Here is a 20258-nt window from a genome sequence, read left to right as displayed (position 1 = left end):
TAAAAGTATGGAAAAAGGGTTATGGACAAACTTCGACGCTTTTGAAATTTATATGCAAATAATTTTATTGCATATTTAGAAAGCCTAGTAAAAAGTTTATTTTCAAAAACTTGCATTTTTGGCGAAGAAAAAGTTCACATGATTCCATATCAATAGCTACTTTTGTGGAATTTTTATAGTCTATTTGCTATTTTATTTTAAGCCTAAACTTTCTATTGTTATTAAATAGAAAAAACTTTTGTAAAAAATGGAACTCTAGCAAACCGATCCAGGGACTAGCACAACAACAGAGACTCCGATCCATTTGGGTCGGGTCGATACAAGAGCTGTGGTGAGCCCGCTAGTGGTGAACTGATGCATATTGTTACTGTTTTGTAGTACTATATTTTTTTCTTCTTTGTCTTTTCTTTGCACAGGACATCTCAAAATCAGCATCCAACCCTCATCATACACACCTCACTCTAAATATAATTAATCTAGAGACAAATAAAGGTTCTAGTTGCATGTCGGCAAAATTACACTCTCAATATAGATTGATGAAAAATTCAAGTAGTCGGTAATTAGCTAGCAGAACTGGGACTTTATACTGATAAAGATCCATCAACATACAAATTTAACAATAACAATGCAAAGTTATTGCGGTTGCCACAAATTTAACAACAATACAAATTTAATCATACAACATTTATATATCGATGGACATAATTCATTGTTCGGCAAAATTTGAATCCTCCACTCTCGCTCATACATATGCTTAATTATATGTATAATAATGCGGTCGAACGAGCAATCTTCTCTATTATGTATGTAGGGAAGGAAGTACTTCGGAGTCAGGTGGCATAGTTCTGGACAATCCCGGAGAGGGATGAGTATGTCCCCACGCAGGCGCAAGTAACCCCTACGGCGATGATGAATGAGCATGTCGCAGTCTGTAAAATAGTTTTTAGTTAGGCTCCTCACCATAAATAGGTGCTTTACATAAATTTGCTTGGCAATGTCATCACAATATGACCTCAGAACCTTCTCTGTTCTGCTAGATACAAGTATAGTTATAATAAAGAAATGTGACGTTGGAAATATTTGTATACCTGATACCAAGTTGCTTTTGCCTTAAGGATGGCCAGAAAGCAGGCACAAGGTAGAATGTAGGTCTGCAATGAAACATATTTTAGCCTCTCACGAATAGCTTACCAATTACTTGTTATCATCTGATGAAATAATCAGCGAAAACTTACCACAAGCATCGCGAATAAAGAGCCAATCAGAGCCATCACAAGCGCTGTCAATTTACATGTAGAATGAACAATGGTCAGTGAATGATTCAATCTACTACTAATGCTGACATATGCTGACCAAAGAGAGCAAACTAACTTACCAAAGAAGGGAACTGACAGAGCAATGATGAGGGTTGACACCACCAGGGCTGATCTAAGAATGATTATGTTGGAGTACTTCTGCTGGCTTCGCGGCAGCAACTCTTCCAGACTCATGGCCAGTGGGGTTATGGTCAATGCATATGTGATTCTTCGTTAAGGACATTGCACAATAATCATGTACATCAACAAATAATTTCAGAACTTCTTTTTAACCTTTTGATTTCAGAACTTTATTAAGCATGTAATAAAAAGATCGGCATGTATTCTAAAGAAGCATTGGCAAGAAACAGAATTTCTCTATGTTAGTTTTGATTAATATCCGCTTTGAAGAGAAATAATTGACAAGCCAAGGATATTTGGTTATCGGATTTGCCACCTGCAACAAATGCCAAGAGATAGGTCAAGATGATTGAGAATAAAGTTACATAAAACATGCTTAGTACAGAATAAATGGATCTGAAATAATCTAGGCAAAAGCAGTTTACCGTAGCCCAGACGGCAATCTTGGAAACCACCAGATTCTCCGGTAAGTTGAGGGTGAACTGAGACTCGGTGGATTCGCCGAACATTTTGTATCCCATCACCGCAGCGGCAGTAAACAAAATGGTAGAAAACCCAATGCTGAAATTACAGAAGCACAAACAATAACTGAGTGTTGAGGTTCCAAAAAAATGATATCGAATATAGGTTGACCCAAAGTAGCTAATTTACCAGGTGAAAAGAATGGAAGGAAACTGGTTGCGGTTCTTCAGAGAAGAGTATATGTTTGGGAACACCCCATGCCCTGAGTAGCAGTAACCATACAGTCCAATCGCGATAGGAATTCCCGGGAGGTTTAACGCAGTCCCTTTGTTCTCGAAGCCGACATGATCGACAACCCCAATCCAGCATAGGCAGATGACTACAAGGATTGATGCAACCACACCTCCAGCTACAAAGCAAACACAGAACAACATCGTGAGAAATGATGTGTGATACAAGATGCAGAGCATATGCACAAGCAGGATGAAAATAAAAGCAACAAGTGAACAGATTGATACCTGAAATATAGCTCAGACAGGTGAGGTCACGGAGCCAGGTGGTCGGCATGACAACAAGCGTAGTCAAGATTGCGAAGAACACATGCGAGTTTATCGTCAAGCCCCCAATGTTCAGGTGTACATTGGGGAACAACTTGGATAAATTGTCGCTTTCCAGTATCAAGTACTCGATGCAGCAGGCCTGCAACAACAGATCAATCGGTTAATTCGTTGCAGATTCTTTCAGATGTTGTGATGACTCTTTGGATTTAATTGGTTGGATGGTACGGAGTACTTACATACAGTTCCACATACAGAATTATCTGCAGATAGTGAAGCCACACACAAGAAGCAGAAATAAGTTAGGGCAACAACTTTTCCTGACTGAAATCTGCCCAAACTGAAGAACTTAATCTTACCGAGATGGCTATGCGACCGGTGGTGCCAAAGGCGGCATGACCGATATCCGGGTATGTCTGAAGGCCCTCCTTGCTGTCTAGGCAACGGCGCAGCAGCACACCGGTGTACCATGCGAGCAGAGCAAATACAACTAGTATCACCAGTCCGAGCCACCCCCCTTGCTTGATGGCATAAGGCGTCGACAGGATTCCGACACCACACAGAACATTTATTCCTGCATATTAGAAACAAATGTGAGCACTAACTGAGTAAGAAGAGCATTTTACATAGGAACTATCCATGATAAGTAACTATTCTTCAGGTTCAGCAAAATTTATCACAGGAAAGTTCAGACCTTCAGAATATAGATTACACACAGCAAAGCTTCGTTGTTAACTCAGGTCAACTCCTTGGTGAAAAAAAAAGAGATAAAAAATACGACGACCGACGTGTGCTTGGCTATTTCCACATTTTCTTGAATGGGATCATTTCTGCATAATTCGATGGCAAATGGTTTGGTCTTGAAGCAGTGGGACAGCCTGCAGATCTCGATGCGACAACATGTCACATGGTTTGGTTGTGCTGACTCATCAACCATGTGATGTCCCTATTAATACGGAGAAGAACAAGAAGAAAAATCGAAACGGTGGACCGGAACCATGTGTGATGCGGCGCCTCAACTACGCGAATAGACAGTGCTCAATCATGCATAATTGACCACTTGGTGTACTTGATGTCCTGATTCTCTGCGCTTATGTTAACTGCCAGCAACTGATTTGGTTAAGTAGATCTGATCAGAACATTCTAGGAGCAAATTAATAGTTTCTGTCAACCTTCGGTGCCATACTAAACTGTAAAAATGGCAGCTACAGTGGGTGGGGATCTGAAGAAAAAACAGTGTGATTTGTATGCAGGTCCTTCAAAATTTATGCTATTATCTTATGGTTTGGAGCTTTGGACTAGTGTAAACTGTGTATCAGTAGCCGTTAGCACGGTACTACGGCGCGTGAAAACGCCTAACTGGGCCATCGGTACACTGAACTTGGACATCGGTCTGCTAGGAACGTGTCTAGGTTCACCAAGCGTGATGCTCAGCAATGGTACATCACAAGAATATGCGGCATTGCCAATAATTGAGGGCCCCTATTTATCATGCTCTGCTAACAAATTTTTTTGGATCGATTTACTTGTGTCAACCAGTCAGGTCTAGCATTTCATTTCAAATTGAGAATGTAAAATTCACAGGCCTGTAGTAGGTGCTTACCATTCATAGCTCCCTGGGTGTAAGAGCACTGCTGGTAGGGAGAAACCTCATGGCCAACCACCAGCGGCTTCTGATCCTCGGGGATCTGCTGCAGCGACGGCTTCCTCGACGGCAGGAGGTACTGCGAGCTCTTCCGGATATCCTCATGCTGCTGTTGTTGCTGTTGCTCGTCGCTTGTGGTCGGGCGTATGAGCGGCTTGACGAGATTGGAGACGATCTCAGGGGTTTTGCCTCGGAACGAGCTGTTGAGGAAGGAGCTGTTGAGGAAGGAGTTGGACAGCCTGCTCAGCGTCGGGGTCCCCAGGAACCCCAGGCTCGGCGACTGCACGTTGCTCAGAATGTCGATCGATTGCCTGTCAAAATACAAGAGAGAAAATAGAAAAGAATTGTTACTGACATGAGAATAAGCAGAGCAAGAAATGTAATTTTTGAGCATTGTAACAGCAGATATAGTAAGATTCAGTCTATTTATACTTGACAAAATACAGTAAGATTCAGTCAGAAATGATGACTTTGAACAAAACAAAACCGATGACGAAAAGAAAAAAATGCTGCGAAAGCACATTTCGGAGGGAAAAATCCAAGGAAAAGAAACAGCTGAGGAGATGATGAAGATGTGACAGCCAGGTGCTGGTCCACCCCACCCCACCATGGGGTAACATGCATCCTTCCAAAATAAACAATAATTATAAAAGTGGTGCTTGTTTGGAGACAGGCATGAGTAGATGTGGTATTTGGGATGAAGATGATGATGATTAAGCTACAGGTAATGGATTGAGACTGGTTGGCAAACACAATTCCAACTTTCCCACTCTGGGGATTTATATTGACCAATTGCCACATCAGCAACATACAGATCCAGGGATGCTAAGGGGGAAACAGAGCAGGTTGGTTTGTCCTGTCTGTCAGAAAGGTAGTGTGTGTCCGTTTCGAAATCGAAAAAAAAGAAAGGAATGGAGCGAGCGGTTGCTTGGTAAAACTTGCATCAACAGAGACTCTGGTTGATTGGTTGGGCGCTGGAAGGGGTCAAAGAAGCATGAATCCAAGATTGGGATTTGGTTGGGGTCCGTTCGGGAAGAATGGAATGGATTCAGAACGTATTTTTCAGAGAAACCGGGCAGGGAATCTGAATGTCGAATGGATCGAGTTGAAAGAAAGACATAGAGAAAGGAAGGGAGATTGGAGTAGCAAGCAAGCAACAGATTAGATCGATGGATGGAGTTCACCGGAAGACAGACAGACGACTTTGATGGATGTGGATCGTTACCTGTAGCTCTGCGGCCATTGGTTGGTGTAGGAGTTGGGCTGGCTGTCGCCGCCGCCGCCGCGCGGGGTGGCGCAGGACGACGAGTCCGACGACGACCCGTCGTCCCCATGGCCAACGCCGTCGCCCCTGTGGGCGGGATCCTCCTCGTCGTCGTCGTCGCTCTCGATGATGAAGCTGCGCTCCTCCCCCAGCAGGCTCTTCATCCTGCTTCTTGTCGCCTCGCGCTGGCAGCCGCAGCCGCAAGAGAGCAGAGGAGAAGACAAGACAGGGATGGGTGTGGCTCACTGATTGCCTTCGCTTTGGTTTTCATGGTGGGTTTATATAGGGTGCGATTCAAAAAACAAAATCCAACTTTCACCCTAGTAAGGAAATCAGAAAATGACTGTCCATGCCCTCAAATAAAGAAAGAAATTGCAACTCTGTTTTTAGGCCTTCTTATAAAAGGAAATACATTATGCCTGGCTGGACGGCGAGCTGTCGACATGTACAATCATTATTATTGTAATTATTATATATAAGGGAATACTAAAAGGCAATGGCATTGTGATTTGGTTTAGAGAAATATATTGGTGGCAGTGGTTTAGGTTGTCAGGGTTTTTTTTGGGGTGCATAAACGCGTATGCTTTTGTATAAAATTTGGCCGACCGATCGTCTCCCTCCCGCGACATCTCTGGCGTGTAGTCTCGTCCCCTCTTTTGTGTTGTGTCGTTCCGTCTCCCCTTACGAGCGTTGTGCATCTCTCTCGCCCCCCTTTTCCCGCCACCCGTGGACGGTAGCACGATATGCTGCTACTCGGTCCAAGACCTGTTGGGGAACGTAGCAGAAATTCAAAATTTTCCTACGTGTCACCAAAATCTATCTATGGAGAAACCAGCAACGAGGGGAAGGAGAGTGCATCTACATACCCTTGTAGATCGCTAAGCGGAAGCGTTCAAGAGAACGGGGTTGAAGGAGTCGTACTCGTCGTGATCCAAATCATCGGAGATCCTAGTGCCGAACGGACGGCACCTCCGCGTTCAACACACGTACAACCCGGTGACGTCTCCCATGCCTTGATCCAGCAAGGAGAGAGGGAGAGGTTGAGGAAGACTCCATCCAGCAGCAGCACAACGACGTGGTGGTGGTGGAGGAGCGCGGTACTCCAGCAGGGCTTCGCCAAGTATCGCAAGAGACGAGGAGGGAGAGGGGTAGGGCTGCGCCAAGAAGGAGAGGAACTCGTGTGTCTTGGGCAGCCCAAACCTCAAGTATATATAGGGGAAGGGGAGGGGCTGCGCCCCCACCTAGGGTTCCCTCCCTAGGGGTGGCGGCAGCCCCCAGATCCCATCTGGGTGGTGGCCACAAGGGGGAGAGGGGGAGGTGCACCTGGGGTGGGCCTTAGGGCCCATCTGCCCTAGGGTTTGCCCCCTTCCCTCTTGGAGGCGCCTTGGGCCCTTGTGGGGGGGGGCGCACCAGCCCACCTGGGGCTGGTCCCCTCCCACACTTGGCCCATGCAGCCCTCCGGGGCTTGTGGCCCCACTTGGTGGACCCCCGGGACCCTTTCGGTGGTCCCGGTACGTTACCGATAAACCCCGAAACATTTCCGGTGACCAAAACAGGACTTCCCATATATAAATCTTTACCTCCGGACCATTCCGGAACTCCTCGTGACGTCCGGGATCTCATCCGGGACTCCGAACAACATTCGGTAACCACATACAAACTTCCTTTATAACCCTAGCGTCATCGAACCTTAAGTGTGTAGACCCTACGGGTTCGGGAACCATGCAGACATGACCGAGACGTTCTCCGGTCAATAACCAACAGCGGGATCTGGATACCCATGTTGGCTCCCACATGTTCCACGATGATCTCATCGGATGAACCACGATGCCGAGGATTCGATCAATCCTGTATACAATTCCCTTTGTCTAGCGGTATTGTACTTGCCCGAGATTCGATCGTCGGTATCCCGATACCTTGTTCAATCTCGTTACCGGCAAGTCTCTTTACTTGTTCCGTAACACATCATCCCGTGATCAACTCCTTGATCACATTGTGCACATTATGATGATGTCCTACCGAGTGGGCCCAGAGATACCTCTCCGTCACACGGAGTGACAAATCCCAGTCTCGATTCGTGCCAACCCAACAGACACTTTCGGAGATACCCGCAGTGCACCTTTATAGTCACCCAGTTACGTTGTGACGTTTGGCACACCCAAAGTATTCCTACGGTATCCGGGAGTTGCACAATCTCATGGTCTAAGGAAATGATAGTTGACATGTAGAAAATCTTTAGCATACGAACTACACGATCTTTGTGCTAGGCTTAGGATTGGGTCTTGTCCATCACATCATTCTCCCAATGATGTGATCCCGTTATCAACGACATCCAATGTCCATGGTCAGGAAACCGTAACCATCTATTGATCAACGAGCTAGTCAACTAGAGGCTTACTAGGGACATGGTGTTGTCTATGTATCCACACATGTATCTGAGTTTGCTATCAATACAATTCTAGCATGGATAATAAACGATTATCATGAACAAGGAAATATAATAATAACCAATTTATTATTGCCTCTAGGGCATATTTCCAACAAGACCTACCTACCGTCCCGGTTCTGCCGTCCTCCACCTCGTTAGGAAAGGAGAAGCGTTGAGTAAAGATAAGGAATGGGTGACACCAGAAAGGAAGAAGAAATGTTGTGTTCCGTCGTCATTTTCATGTCGTCTAGGGCCGCCGACGCCTTCTGCTGGAGGCCTCCGTGCAAAATAAGGACGCGAGCCTGCCACAACTGTATGTTGGGCAAGCTTTGCACTTCGGCCTCCTCCGATAGCGATAGGGAGTCTAGGAGGGGGGATAAGTTGAGGGAGGCGGCGGCTAGGGTTTGCATGAGCCCTCGGGTGGCAGTTGGACGTTATACGCAAGCGAAAAGAATCGAAGGGGGTATACCAGTCCATTTTACACCGGGGGTCCTCGAAGATGCAAAATTATAGACCACTCCTAACACTAAAAAGGAGTCGAGGTCATGAAGCGAGATTGGAATTCCATGCTTATAATAGTGTGCAGAACTGATCCGAACCCATCATCTTCAGGGATGAACACATCCCCGGCTGCTGACCGGGTAGAATAGAAGTAGATGCCATGTTGTGCCAAAACTGCCTCCCCTATGACATGGCGATGGGGAGGAGAGAACAGAAGAACGCCAATGCTCCAAAGAAAGCAAAATTATAGACCACTTCTGACTTTGAAAAAAGGAGTTGAGATCATGATGCAAAAATTGCAGTCCCGTCCTTGTAATGTTATGCAACACCGACCGAGGGCATCATCGTTGAGGATGAAACCACTTGGTATGATGGGTCGGCTACCACTCCATCACCGACTGCTAACCAGATGGAAGAGAGATATATGCCAAGTTGTGTGCAAACTGCCCCCCCCCCTCGCGCGCCTATGGCACGACAACAGGAAGGAGAGAATGGAGGCGACTTTAGAGAACATCGACACTCCAACCGGTCATCATTCTACCATATGGTACATCAATGGGCCATTAGAAACCTGATGCTGAACAGAAGAGAAGATTCTCCCAAAATGGAAGGGTGGTCCTGCTGGCGCCATGGCTCCAACGCGCGCACAATTGCGATTGAGCTCCAATGATGAACTGATCTACAAGCTCGTCGGACACATGCTCCCTCCCATTCCACATCTCCTCCTCCTTCCCACGGTGAGGAAAGGCATGCACCAGATCCTGGTAACATGTGAGCTTATTGACGAGACTACCACCGGATCCCCCTTCCACCACCACCGGACCTGAGCTCCAACACGGCATCACGCTAGCCGCGTCAAAGGCAAAACACCGCCTACACATGCATATACATGGAAACCTTGCAGATATCTCCTTCCACTACTGTTGATGAATGGCACGGCCGATGAAGAAAGGGGGTCGGGCCGGGCATTTCTCTCCATCACTATGTTTTGTCTTTTTTTCCCTCTTTTCATGGCCAAAACTTTTAACAAAAAGCATGTGTATCTATCTGACATATTTACTGTGCATATATGCACACTAGTCCCTCCGTTTCTAAAACATAAGACTTTTTTAGAGATTTCGATACAAACTACATACGAATGTACATAGACGTATTTTAAAGTGTAGATTCACCTCATTTTACTCTATATGTGTTCCATGTTGGAATCGCTAAAAGGGCTTGTATTTTGGAACGGAGGGAGTACTTTAATTTGGATTCATCAACCTAGCTCTACAAAAACGGTTTGAAAGCAAAGAGAGCTTCCAGGGTGCTGGGAGCCAAAAATGCCCACTCCACAACAACCAGCAAGGCACTGAATACATGTGGTGTGGGCCAATGAGCCGTCCACTTGCTTATAGGATACGTACAAGATAGATAGCGCCTTCAAGTTCGTGTGGCATCTTGCAGGGGAGGCTGGATGGGGTTTTAGCAGCAAGGATCCAAAGCAGGCAGGGGAAACATTATGATTATGATTAGTAGTAGCACGTACGTACTACACGATGCCACTAGCTAGGATGCTTAATTAACCATCATTATTGATTGATGTCGTTGTTGCTGGCTTATTATAATGATGATGATGATGATGATGATGATACAGCAAGTAATGTTGGTGCAGCTGCTGCAAATCAGACGACAGCAGTAGGAAGAGAGCCGCTGCTGCCATCCATGGCATGGCATGGCTGTCACTCGTATTTTTCTTGGCCTCATCGATCGGATCTGAGTATCTGGTGACAGGATCTGCTCAGAGTTAGCTGGGCTAGCGACGATTATAGTACTACTAGCTAGTGTGTGTTCGTGGTGCCTAAATGATTGACTGATTGCCATCCGTGGAAATGTATTTGTTTATAATCACGTTTGCTTGCACTGTATCTGTAATTCTGTATGCTCTGGATCCCACATGAAAGGTTTCTTTATTCATTCAGATAAGCTAAACTGAACTCGGGTACAGTGGAATGGACCATGCCATGATGCTTGGACGATCAATCCAGGTCCTGCTGGAAACCTTCCTCGACCTCCCGCCGGGCCCTACCAATACATCTTCCTAATACACCATACTCACCAATTTGTGAGCCCTCTCATTCACCTGAGGTTCTCAATTTCGGATTTGTTTTCCAATTTTTACTTGGGCAACGATTCAGTTAAGGTGGATTTGATTCATGATTTTGACTGGGTCAACTGTTTCCATCCTCTCACCGTCTAAGAAAACACAAACTAGTTCACTCAGGTGCCAAACCAGACAACAAACAAATTTTATTTTTGAAACTCTAACAACACCAACAGCGCAGCGAAGAACGCTCAGCCCTTCTAATGGTGGAACAATGCTGAAAGGCTGCATCAGAACGGTGGCTCGAAGATACATGCATACTGTGTCCTTAGAGAAAGATAGCTCAGCTACCTTATGGTTTACTTAATGCTGAAAGCCACCTCTTACTGAAAATTCCCATGTTTACTTAGTGAAATTGGGAATGCTAGCAATCCAGTATAAAGCAGCTTGTGTCCTCGGATAATTAAGTTTATCTATCTTTTGCTTTTTTCGAGAAAGATCTATCTTTTGCTTGCTTGGGATGACAAGATCATATATTGTTTGCTTCAGTGTACTAAAGAATGTGAGGAATCTTCTTAAATGTTCTTTCTGTGTTGTTTATTGTTATTGGTTCGTACAAAAACATATTTTTATTGATGTATGGGAGTGCATGAAATGCCCGGGGCACGAGACTGTTGTGGATGAAACAATTGATGAACAACATCAAAGTCATGTTTAAGGGAGAGGCAAGGAAGATAGCAACCTTATTTTATGTTGAGTATGTTTAGTTTGTAAAGTATGTATCTACCGGTCTACTAGAAGTCCTGAATGAGAATTATGGTTTGTTGAACATGTCACTGAATTTTGTGTGGATCATCGTTGTTGTTTTTTCCAAGTTATGAACAAGATATGCAATTCAATACGGTGATGCACTTCTTTTCTGTTCTTCCTTTGGAATTATCAGGTGCTCATTACATGCCCATGCAAAAATATTACTCAATGACATGGTTCATTGTACAGCTACCACATAACACATTTATATTCTCGGTGCAGCGAAGCACGGGACTCCCTTCTAGTACTGACCAAAGCCCATTTTATCTTTTCCAAACTATAAAGTGTTAGTTTAATTTTTATGCCCCAACCCACCTGCTATATATTCTTCTTTGGTGCCCACATAAGTGGACATGAATCACCAAGTCAGCCTCGCCCCGTCATCGCAGTTTCGGAGTAATAAGCAAAAGTGTGGGACAACCTCTATGAGAAAAAGTGAGGGAAAAAGCCTACACTTCTATGAGAAAATTCAGGACAAAAAATTCAAAGCAAAATCTAACAATTGAGGATGTGATTTTTTTAATAGAATGTTGTGCCATGTGCATGAATGAACGAGTAAAAAAGGCTTTGAATTGAATTTTTTAAGATTTATTTGGTAGAAAAGAAACCAGTATTTTCCCACAAAATATTTTTGAAAGAACCCCTTATTTTTTGTTCACAATATTTAATTTTCCCGTGTTTCATGAAGTTGGATTTTTCTTCAAAGGTTTATATTTTTTTATTTAAACATACCCTTATTAGACCGGGAAGTTGATGATTTTACGCTATTTTATTTTCTTGAAATTAGGGTTTTCCAATAATTTGGGACGAAACTATCTCATTAATTCCAGTCCACATGGCAAGCGGAGAATACTTCCATTTAGGAAAAGGAGTAAAACTCATGTCAAAGTCGTCAGGGTTTATAGGACCGAACACTAGTCTCATTGGTTTGAATAAATTTCACAAAAACTCCAGACGATTTGTTTTCTTGTGATCTTTTGTCTGCCACGGTCAACTCAACTTTGTATGCAAAATCCAAAGGGTGTTATTTATTTAATTTAAACGTCTAGAATTTTTTCATGACAACCATTGTATGACGCTAAACAGTTTTCTGGTAAACTATGCATGTCACACTTCAACAATCAGAATACATGTACAAACACACGTGGAGACAGCCAGAGAAATCTAGGGTTGATAAATTCCCTGAAAATTATGCAGAGAGGACCCCAAGACAGAGAGAAAAAAAAATACAAGAAGGTTCATAGGGGTTCTTGCACACACACCAAAACTAACGGTTGTAGCCAATACCCAACGCCGCCAAGGCCTTCACCGGAGAAGATGCACAACATCCACTGTCGTTAGATCCAGGGAAACACCATCACCATAAAGGCTTTCAGAGTCGATGAACATGCCTACTACAAGCATCAAAGCACATGTCATTGTGGCACGTCGACCGGGGACACATACCCATGCTAACCTAGACCCGAATCCACCGCATACCACTGACATAGTCGGGGAAGAACGCTAGATATGCAGCCCTCGAACCAATGGTCTTATTCCAGACACTCCATCTCATCCGGGTCCCCGACACCACCGCGAACGACAACAACAACCGGATAGGAAAATAAAACCTAATCTCACCGCCCAAGCAGACAGTGAGATGACAAGGCCATCTACTTGTCGACGCTGCCATGGAGAGGGTCGTCGTGATGAGGAAGAAGCCAAGGCAACTTTATTTGATGTGACACCTTTCACATCCCACCGGTGCCACCACTTGAAAGACCAACTCCACAGTGGAAAAAAAGCACATGAGAGAACCATGACCCTTCCTCCACCCGCCACTGGAGCAGCAAGCCGAGGAGGCGGAAACCGCGGTCTCACCGGCTTTTGCCAAGGGGAGAAACCATCACCAATGATTGTCTTTTTCTTGGAGAGGGAGAGAGCGATACGGTTGTTGGCATTTGAGTTGGTAGTTCATATGATTCCCGTGTAGCGCAACCGAACAATTTGCGTTACACACATATTCGTGAGTTTCAGTTTCATAATATGGGATTTAGTATATACCTTGACATTTTATCTCTTTTCTTTTACATCCTCATGCCTATAATTATGCAAAAAACAAAACGAATGTGTATCTCAAAAAAAGATTTATGTTTTTTTTGAGACAAAAAAAAAAGATTTATGTTTGGAGAAAGAGAGAGGTGAAACGATAGTAGGCCACTAGGCCGTGAGTGAAATGGGCTTCGCTTGACTTACACTCGCTCATTGGTGTAGCCTCATGGGCTGCTGATCCGGCCCTCGGCCGACTCCCCTCCCCTCCTTCCTCGCCGATCTCCGCCGCCGCCGCCGCCGCCGAGGGGAAGCCAACCATGGCTCTCCGCCGCGCCATCGGGTCCCTCGCCGTCCGCTCCCAGGCATCATACTGCCTCCGCCGCGCCGCCGCCTCGCCTCCCACCCTCACGCCTCCCCCGCCCCCGCCTCCGTCCTTCCGCCGCCCGGTCACCGTCCCCCGCCGCTCCTTCGCCGCCCCGCCCCAGCACGTACGTCTCCCCCCTCCCTCCCTCAGTCTGTCGCCCTAGGTTGGTCAGCTCTCCTCCTCTCATCATCTTTGTCTTGTGGCTCGGAAGGTCAACAAGGCGGTCAAGAAGGACGACGACGACGACGCCGGGCCCCGGCTCAACAACGACATCACCGGCCCCTTCCTCCGGCTCGTCACGGACGAAGGTGCCGACGATCCCCTTCCTTCTCCATTCGCCATTCGGATGCTGAAGATCCGATTTTCCCCCCGATTTCTGCAGGGCATGATGTTGTCCCCAGGCACGAGGCCCTCCAGATGGCTGCCAGGATGGGGCTGGACCTGGTTGAGGTAGTACCTCATTTCCATTTTCTTCTTCAGCTCTGCCCGAGGGTCGGCATGTTCGTATACTTATTCGGTTGTGCCCATTTCTCATGGTTACCTCGTCGCAGGTTGACCGGAAATCGGACCCTCCGGTTTGCAAGATCATGGACTTCCACAAGGAGAAGTACATCAAGGATGTCAAGGACAAAGAGCGCCTAAAAGCCAAGGTATGTATGCGTGGTCAAATCATCCTCGCTGAATTTGTCGTGTCGTCACTGCTGGAGTTGAGTTGAAATGCTTGGAACAGAGCATGTTTGTAAACGTGTTCAGATCGTAGGATTGTGAACTAACTACAGAAACCATCGCTCACTCTAGTGCTATTATCTTTGTCTTCTACACAAACATATTATGTTCATATCAATACAATGTACACAAGATGTTGAACATAGCCAGATTCACCTCTGTTACTTTCTGCTGTGCTAAGGCACTTGATTGTGTAATCAGGCGGACTCCATTTGTGGTTGCTGTGCTGTGTCTTGGAGTCTAATAAGTCGGGAGAACTCATGTACTCATTCCAGTAAGATCTTACTGCCATGTCATAAAACAAAAGATGATTTCTACTTACTGTTGCGTCCAGATTAGAAAATATGCATGTGCTTTCGGAAAGCAACGCAATGCTAAATGTAGCCCTAAAAACTGAGCAAGGGAAAACAGTGTTAATCATATATCTCCTTCCATGTTTGTAAATTATAATTGTGTCAGACCATTGTATTGTGAACTAACGGTTCCTTGGTCTGTGTTCAGAAAAGTGCTTTGTTAAAACAACAACCAGTTCAGCGACAGAAACTATCGCTCGCTCTAGTGATAGTGTCTTTTAAAAGACACAGATAAGTCTTTGGTTTCTACAAAAAAACAACGGCATCTGGTTATGGTCAGAGCTGGCACTCGGTTCCGTAATCAGAGCCCGTTTGCGGTTGCTGTGTTTTTGTGTTGGGGTATAATTAGACAGATGATTATTTACTAATCCCAGTAAGATTTTACTATTGTGTCTCAAAAAAAAGATGATTTCGAGTAACTATTGCGTCCACAATAGAAATATTGAAGTGCCCTTGAAAAGTAACGCTGTGCTAAATGCAGCCTTATAAACTGAGCAAGGGAAAACAGTGTTAACCATTGTATCTCCTTCCATGTTTATATTACTTCTGCATAAGTCATGATAACGTGCACCTTCAATGGGCTTTGATCTCTCACATCTTAATGAAAATAGCAAATCTCTCTCCTTATTTTGCATCTGATTTTCTGCAGTCTGCTATTACTTTGCGTGTTGGAGATATCAAAGAAGTGCGGTTTAAGGCGAAAACAGTAAGTTTTCTTGCTTGTTTTAACCTTTCGTTAATAATTGCAGATTATCATCTTTCATGATTCTTTATTTTTATATGGAATGCATGCTTGACTACTACTACTCCCTCTGTCTCAAAATGTAAGACGTTTTTTGGGAGTATTTCAAAGGAAAACATTGGTAGTTGCTTTCTGGCAGTAATAATGAATGTTCTGTTGTTCTACTTAACGTTTTTGTTCAGATGTGCAATGCATGATTGATTGCCACCTTTTAGCTGTAGTAACAGCTTGATTGGACTGCTACGCCCTTTTTTCATGTTCGTTTGGGCCTATACCTAGTTGAGCTCACTCATTTCCAAAGTCATAGATATATTGTATTCAATATGGAGGCCTTGTGTCATGGGGTGTTGTTGAGACACATAAATTATTGTTCGCAGGAAATTAAAGACTTGAAGGTGAAAGCAGATGCAATTACCAGGCTGATGGACCGTGGTTACAGGGTGAAGGTAAGAGCGCTCACGTACTTTTTAGTTTTATTTTATTGTATGGTTCTGTAAATCTTTGGTGACAACCCAAGCAACTGCAACACGGATTTTAATACATCTTATCTGTGGGTTTTGCTTTTTAACTTCTTTTTATACTAAGTTTACTGGGCAATCCCCAAGGAAACCTTATATCTGGACAAGGGGAACCAAACAGTGTGCAATGATTAGGGGGGCTTTTGTCGCCCCGAAAGTTATGGATATATAGGAACCAATGATTATGATCGGGAACCAATCATGGGTTTCAATTCAGTTCTGTAAGTAGCTTAAGTGTAGCAAACTCTTAAGTGCATGGTTCTCCTTGTCTCCTTTTGTGCCTATATAATGGTAAGAGGGATGAAGCAGTTTATTATCCAGGAGGAACTTTCTGGGAATAAACCTGTCTGTCATATCTTGTTTATGGAGAATTACAATAACATGTTGTCCCTTTCTCTTCACCTGAAGCAATAAATTTTTCTGTTCGATCTAAACTGTTCATGGAGAATCACAATAACATGTTGTCCCTTTGTCTTCACCTGAAGCAATATTTACCTGATGGACTTTGTTTTCATTTTTACCTAAGACGATAGTATCTGGCACAATCTTTTGAACTGCTAACCAACATCTTGAACTGGATTTTCGTTTACGGACTATTAAAACCTTCATATCTATATATTGGATCTGGCGATGTTCATATGCATATGTTTACCTTATTATATTCTTGGGTACAACAAGCTGTGAAGAACTGAGTGATGCTCCTCTTTGGCAGTGCATGGCGATGCCCGCAGGTAACGAAGCCGAAGATTTAGGCGGACCGCTATCTCGCTTATTAGGACTGGTGAGTACTCCCTTCTGTACTGTACTGTTCCCAGCCCCTTTTTTTATCCTTGACTACAAAATTGACACTAAGAATTGCTGCCTATGAAAGTTTATCTCTTTCTAAGATTTCACTGATTCAACAGATTCAAGATGTCTGTACCGTGGAAAGCGGGCCGCATTTGGACTCCAAGCATGCATATGTTATTGTCAGGCACGTGAAGTTTGCAACCAAGAAAGGTGGAAAGAAAGCAAGCAAGGCCATGGAAGACGCAAGCAAAGGCACCCCCCGCACCGCTACCTCCGAATCGCCACCCGCTGCTACTGATAGCAGGGACGACACAAGTGAACATGGTCTGGAAGCTGAGGATGTTGACAAAACTCCCGCCTATACCCCCCGTGAATCTTCACCACAAAAGAAAGGGCAAGATAGAGGGTTTAGAGGCAACAACCGTGGTAACTTGGACAAGAGCATTGGTGCTGGAGGAAACAGGATTAACCCTGGTCAGGGTGGACCACAACCATCGCAATATGGACTTGGTTCCAGGAGTGGTAGCCCTGAAATGGAGAAGCTAAAGCAGGCTAAGGCTAATGAAGGCATGACACCCGAGCAGACCAACAGGTATGCCAGCCGTAGGCAGCAGCCCGGAGGCGTAGACAGCCAAGGCAGACCACCACAGCAGGACCCTAGGAGAGGTGAACATGAAGGCCGCTATCAAAGGCCTCCTTTGGAACAGCCGAGCCCACCACCGCCAAGGTTCAACCAAGGAAGACCCCCACAGCAAGACCTGAGAAGAAACGAGAACAACGAAGACAGGTATCGCCGTCCCCAGGACAACCAAAGGCCACCTCTGCAACAGCCTGGCCTGCCGCCCCCAAAGTTCAGCCAAGGCAGCAGACCCCCGCAGCAGGATCCGAGGGGAAACGAGAGAGGAAGCCATGTCCCGCCGTATAGCAGCCAGCGGCCGCAGTTCCAGCAATCGAATCCGAACGCCGAGCCATCAGCCGGGAACCCTGCTTCGACAGCAGCCAGGGGCGTGGGCGTATTCAGCAGCCGAATGCCAGCCACGGCATCCGAGCCGAACAAGACGGCGGACGGCGGTCCTGCGTCTGGTGGTGCCGGTAAGCCTGCCGATACCGGCCCGGCCAAAAGCTTCGGAATATTCAGTAAACCTAAAAAGGGAAGCTCATGAGAAAGAACGAGGTTGGCGGCGACGCTTGCGAAGAACGATACTAGGTTTTTGTGGCGAAAGCCATGATACAAGAGAGGAAATAACTAATATTCCGCTTTTGAGGATGTGTTTTTCGCGGTGGCTGTCTATTTGAGAATGTTTGGGTGACACGCGTCTGTCCATTGACTAGCAAGCGATGTAACTTGAGGTCAGGAGCACTGATCTGCTTGTCTATCATCGCACTGTGCACTACCATTTTGTTGTTATTACTTACTCGGTCTAAATAAATAATTGATGAACATCATTAATTGGTTGATCCTTATGTAAGCACAAGATGAACCCATGCAGTGTCTGTGGTGTGTGTGACCTATATTACGACAGCACCAAGCAATACTTGTTGAATCTGTCTGGTGAATTAATTGGACAATAATTATCTTTGTCTTCCCTAAGAGCATGGTTTATAATACATTCGTCAATCGGCTATAAGGAGTTGCCATGTCATTTAGAGTTAATCTTATAGTCAGATTGTACAATAGTAAGTTTTAAATATGTATTATTTTATTAATAGTTGACCCACATCACAATCTCACAAAGTGTCTTGCTTCTAGTCATTGTTGAGGAAATCGTTAACTGGTAGCTGCTCGCTGGGCTGGTGAGTAGGGAATTATTAGGCTAATCGGCAAGTTAATCGGCCATTTAATCAATTAATCGGATGATTTATTGGGTAATCGGCTACTCGGGACCCTATGAGTAGGGATTAATCGACAAGTTAACTGGTTAATCGGATGAATTCTTGAACAGGGCTTCTAGTGCTATAGCTCGTCAACGGCCTGTTTTCCTTCTCTCCTCTTCTCTCTCTTCCAACTAAACAAAGATATAACATTTTAGTCCTTATAGTCTGTTTATGTCACTTTAATGTATTTGCTCTAACTCTTATTCCAAATCCCTGTCTCTGTCTTTGAATCAATAAATCAAGACACTTTCTCAAATCAATAAATCAAGTGAATCTCAAGTCTTTGGGTTGGCCATTTATTTTTTCTTCAAGTTGCAAGCTGGGAGCATCAACCCAATTTGTAACTAGGTACGCCACATGTGGATTTTTTTTTGCAGTTGGATGTATCTTGCCATTTAAGATGCAGAGATATATAAAAGATAAAAGAAGGAACTCTCTTTTTGAGTCTAAGAAGAAAATTGATGCAACAACCCAATTTTCCTCCGGGCACGCCTATAGCTCATCGCAGCGAGTGTAAGTGTCGCCTCGCCTCTGTGTGACAAGTTACTGGGCCAGCACATTAGTTAATAAGAATATTAGTTAATTCGTTCACTTTTGTTCTCCAGTTTTTTAGTTTTGTTTGTATTTTTATATATTTAAAAACTACTTTACTTAAATTTTGAAAAGCGTTCGCATAATTTAGAAAAAATGTTTTTACCATTCAAATAACATGTTCACGCATTTCCTAAAATATTAATGACATTATTTAAAATGTTCATACAATGTAAAATAAAAACATGTCTTACCATTAAAAAAAGGCACTACAGTTACAAAATTTTCACACGTTCCAAAACAAAATGTTTGTGACATTTATTTATTTATTTTATCCCATGTAATACGAAAAAAATGTTTCATATTATCCAATTCTTACTGACATTTAGAAAAAAAAATACGATCATGACATTTAAAATAATATTTTACCAGAAACTGTTTGACGAGTATTTTAAAATATTTAACAGTTATTCTAAGAAAATGTTTCAAACATGTATTTAAAAAATGTTCAACGTGTATCAAAAAATACACATGCACAAAAAAGTACAGCATGTATTGAGAAAAGTTGGCATGTATTTGAGGAAAGAAAAGAAAAAGAAGATCGTAAAACTGAAGGAAACCGGTAAAGAAACATAGAATAGAAAAACCAAAAACAGAAGGAAAATAAAACAACGGGAAAAAGAAATAGAAAAAAAGGATGAAGAAACACAAAAAGCAAAAAAACCACCACAAAAGCCGATAAAAACCTCACGGAAAAAACACACACACAAAAACGAAAGACCACGCAACTGAAAACCGAGCTCCCAGGGCCCGTTCCCCTTTTCTTGTTGCAAAGGGGAAAAGCTTGTCCCTCAAATGGATGTATCTAGCATCAAGTTAGTGCTAGATACATCCATTTGAGGACAAGCTTGAGACAAGCTTTTTTGGACGGGGGGAGTACATGGCAAGAAACCAGTTTTCAACATCTGAAAACCCTTCAGGCGTCAGCACTGGAGATGGCCTTAGCCTTCGATGTTTGGCATGAGCTTCGTGCATGTAAATACATTGATAAATCAATGCTTCCGCCCAGGCAATTATTGAGTTCATTTGCAAAGGGCCTGCACATGTGCGCTTCCGGTGTTTTCAATTAGATTTGTACCTGGT

At 44.1% G+C, this 20258-nt stretch overlaps 2 protein-coding genes across 2 annotated transcripts; one reads left to right on the top strand and one right to left on the bottom strand.

Moving 5' to 3' along the window:
* Window positions 1-560: 560 nt before the first annotated feature.
* Window positions 561-5630, bottom strand: LOC123131547 (amino acid transporter AVT1C). The gene is made up of 12 exons (XM_044551188.1): window positions 5326-5630; window positions 4059-4411; window positions 2815-3029; window positions 2695-2718; window positions 2417-2597; window positions 2088-2307; window positions 1862-1997; window positions 1733-1752; window positions 1376-1518; window positions 1236-1279; window positions 1089-1151; window positions 561-929 (listed from the first exon to the last, which is right to left on the bottom strand). Exons 1-12 carry the CDS (start codon window positions 5526-5528, stop codon window positions 831-833), a joined length of 1701 nt encoding a protein of 566 aa, XP_044407123.1. The 5' UTR covers window positions 5529-5630; the 3' UTR covers window positions 561-830.
* A 7805-nt stretch (window positions 5631-13435) lies between these two features.
* LOC123131545 (translation initiation factor IF3-1, mitochondrial) lies at window positions 13436-18178 on the top strand. The gene is made up of 8 exons (XM_044551187.1): window positions 13436-13705; window positions 13793-13889; window positions 13964-14031; window positions 14133-14231; window positions 15310-15366; window positions 15780-15848; window positions 16633-16701; window positions 16826-18178. The coding sequence occupies exons 1-8, from the start codon at window positions 13535-13537 to the stop codon at window positions 17870-17872; spliced, it is 1677 nt and encodes a 558-aa protein (XP_044407122.1). The 5' UTR covers window positions 13436-13534; the 3' UTR covers window positions 17873-18178.
* The last annotated feature ends 2080 nt before the right edge of the window (window positions 18179-20258 follow it).

Source organism: Triticum aestivum, chromosome 6A, assembly GCF_018294505.1.
Source record: "Triticum aestivum cultivar Chinese Spring chromosome 6A, IWGSC CS RefSeq v2.1, whole genome shotgun sequence".
Lineage (NCBI taxonomy): Eukaryota > Viridiplantae > Streptophyta > Magnoliopsida > Poales > Poaceae > Triticum > Triticum aestivum.
This window is presented reverse-complemented; position numbering and strand designations above follow the sequence as displayed.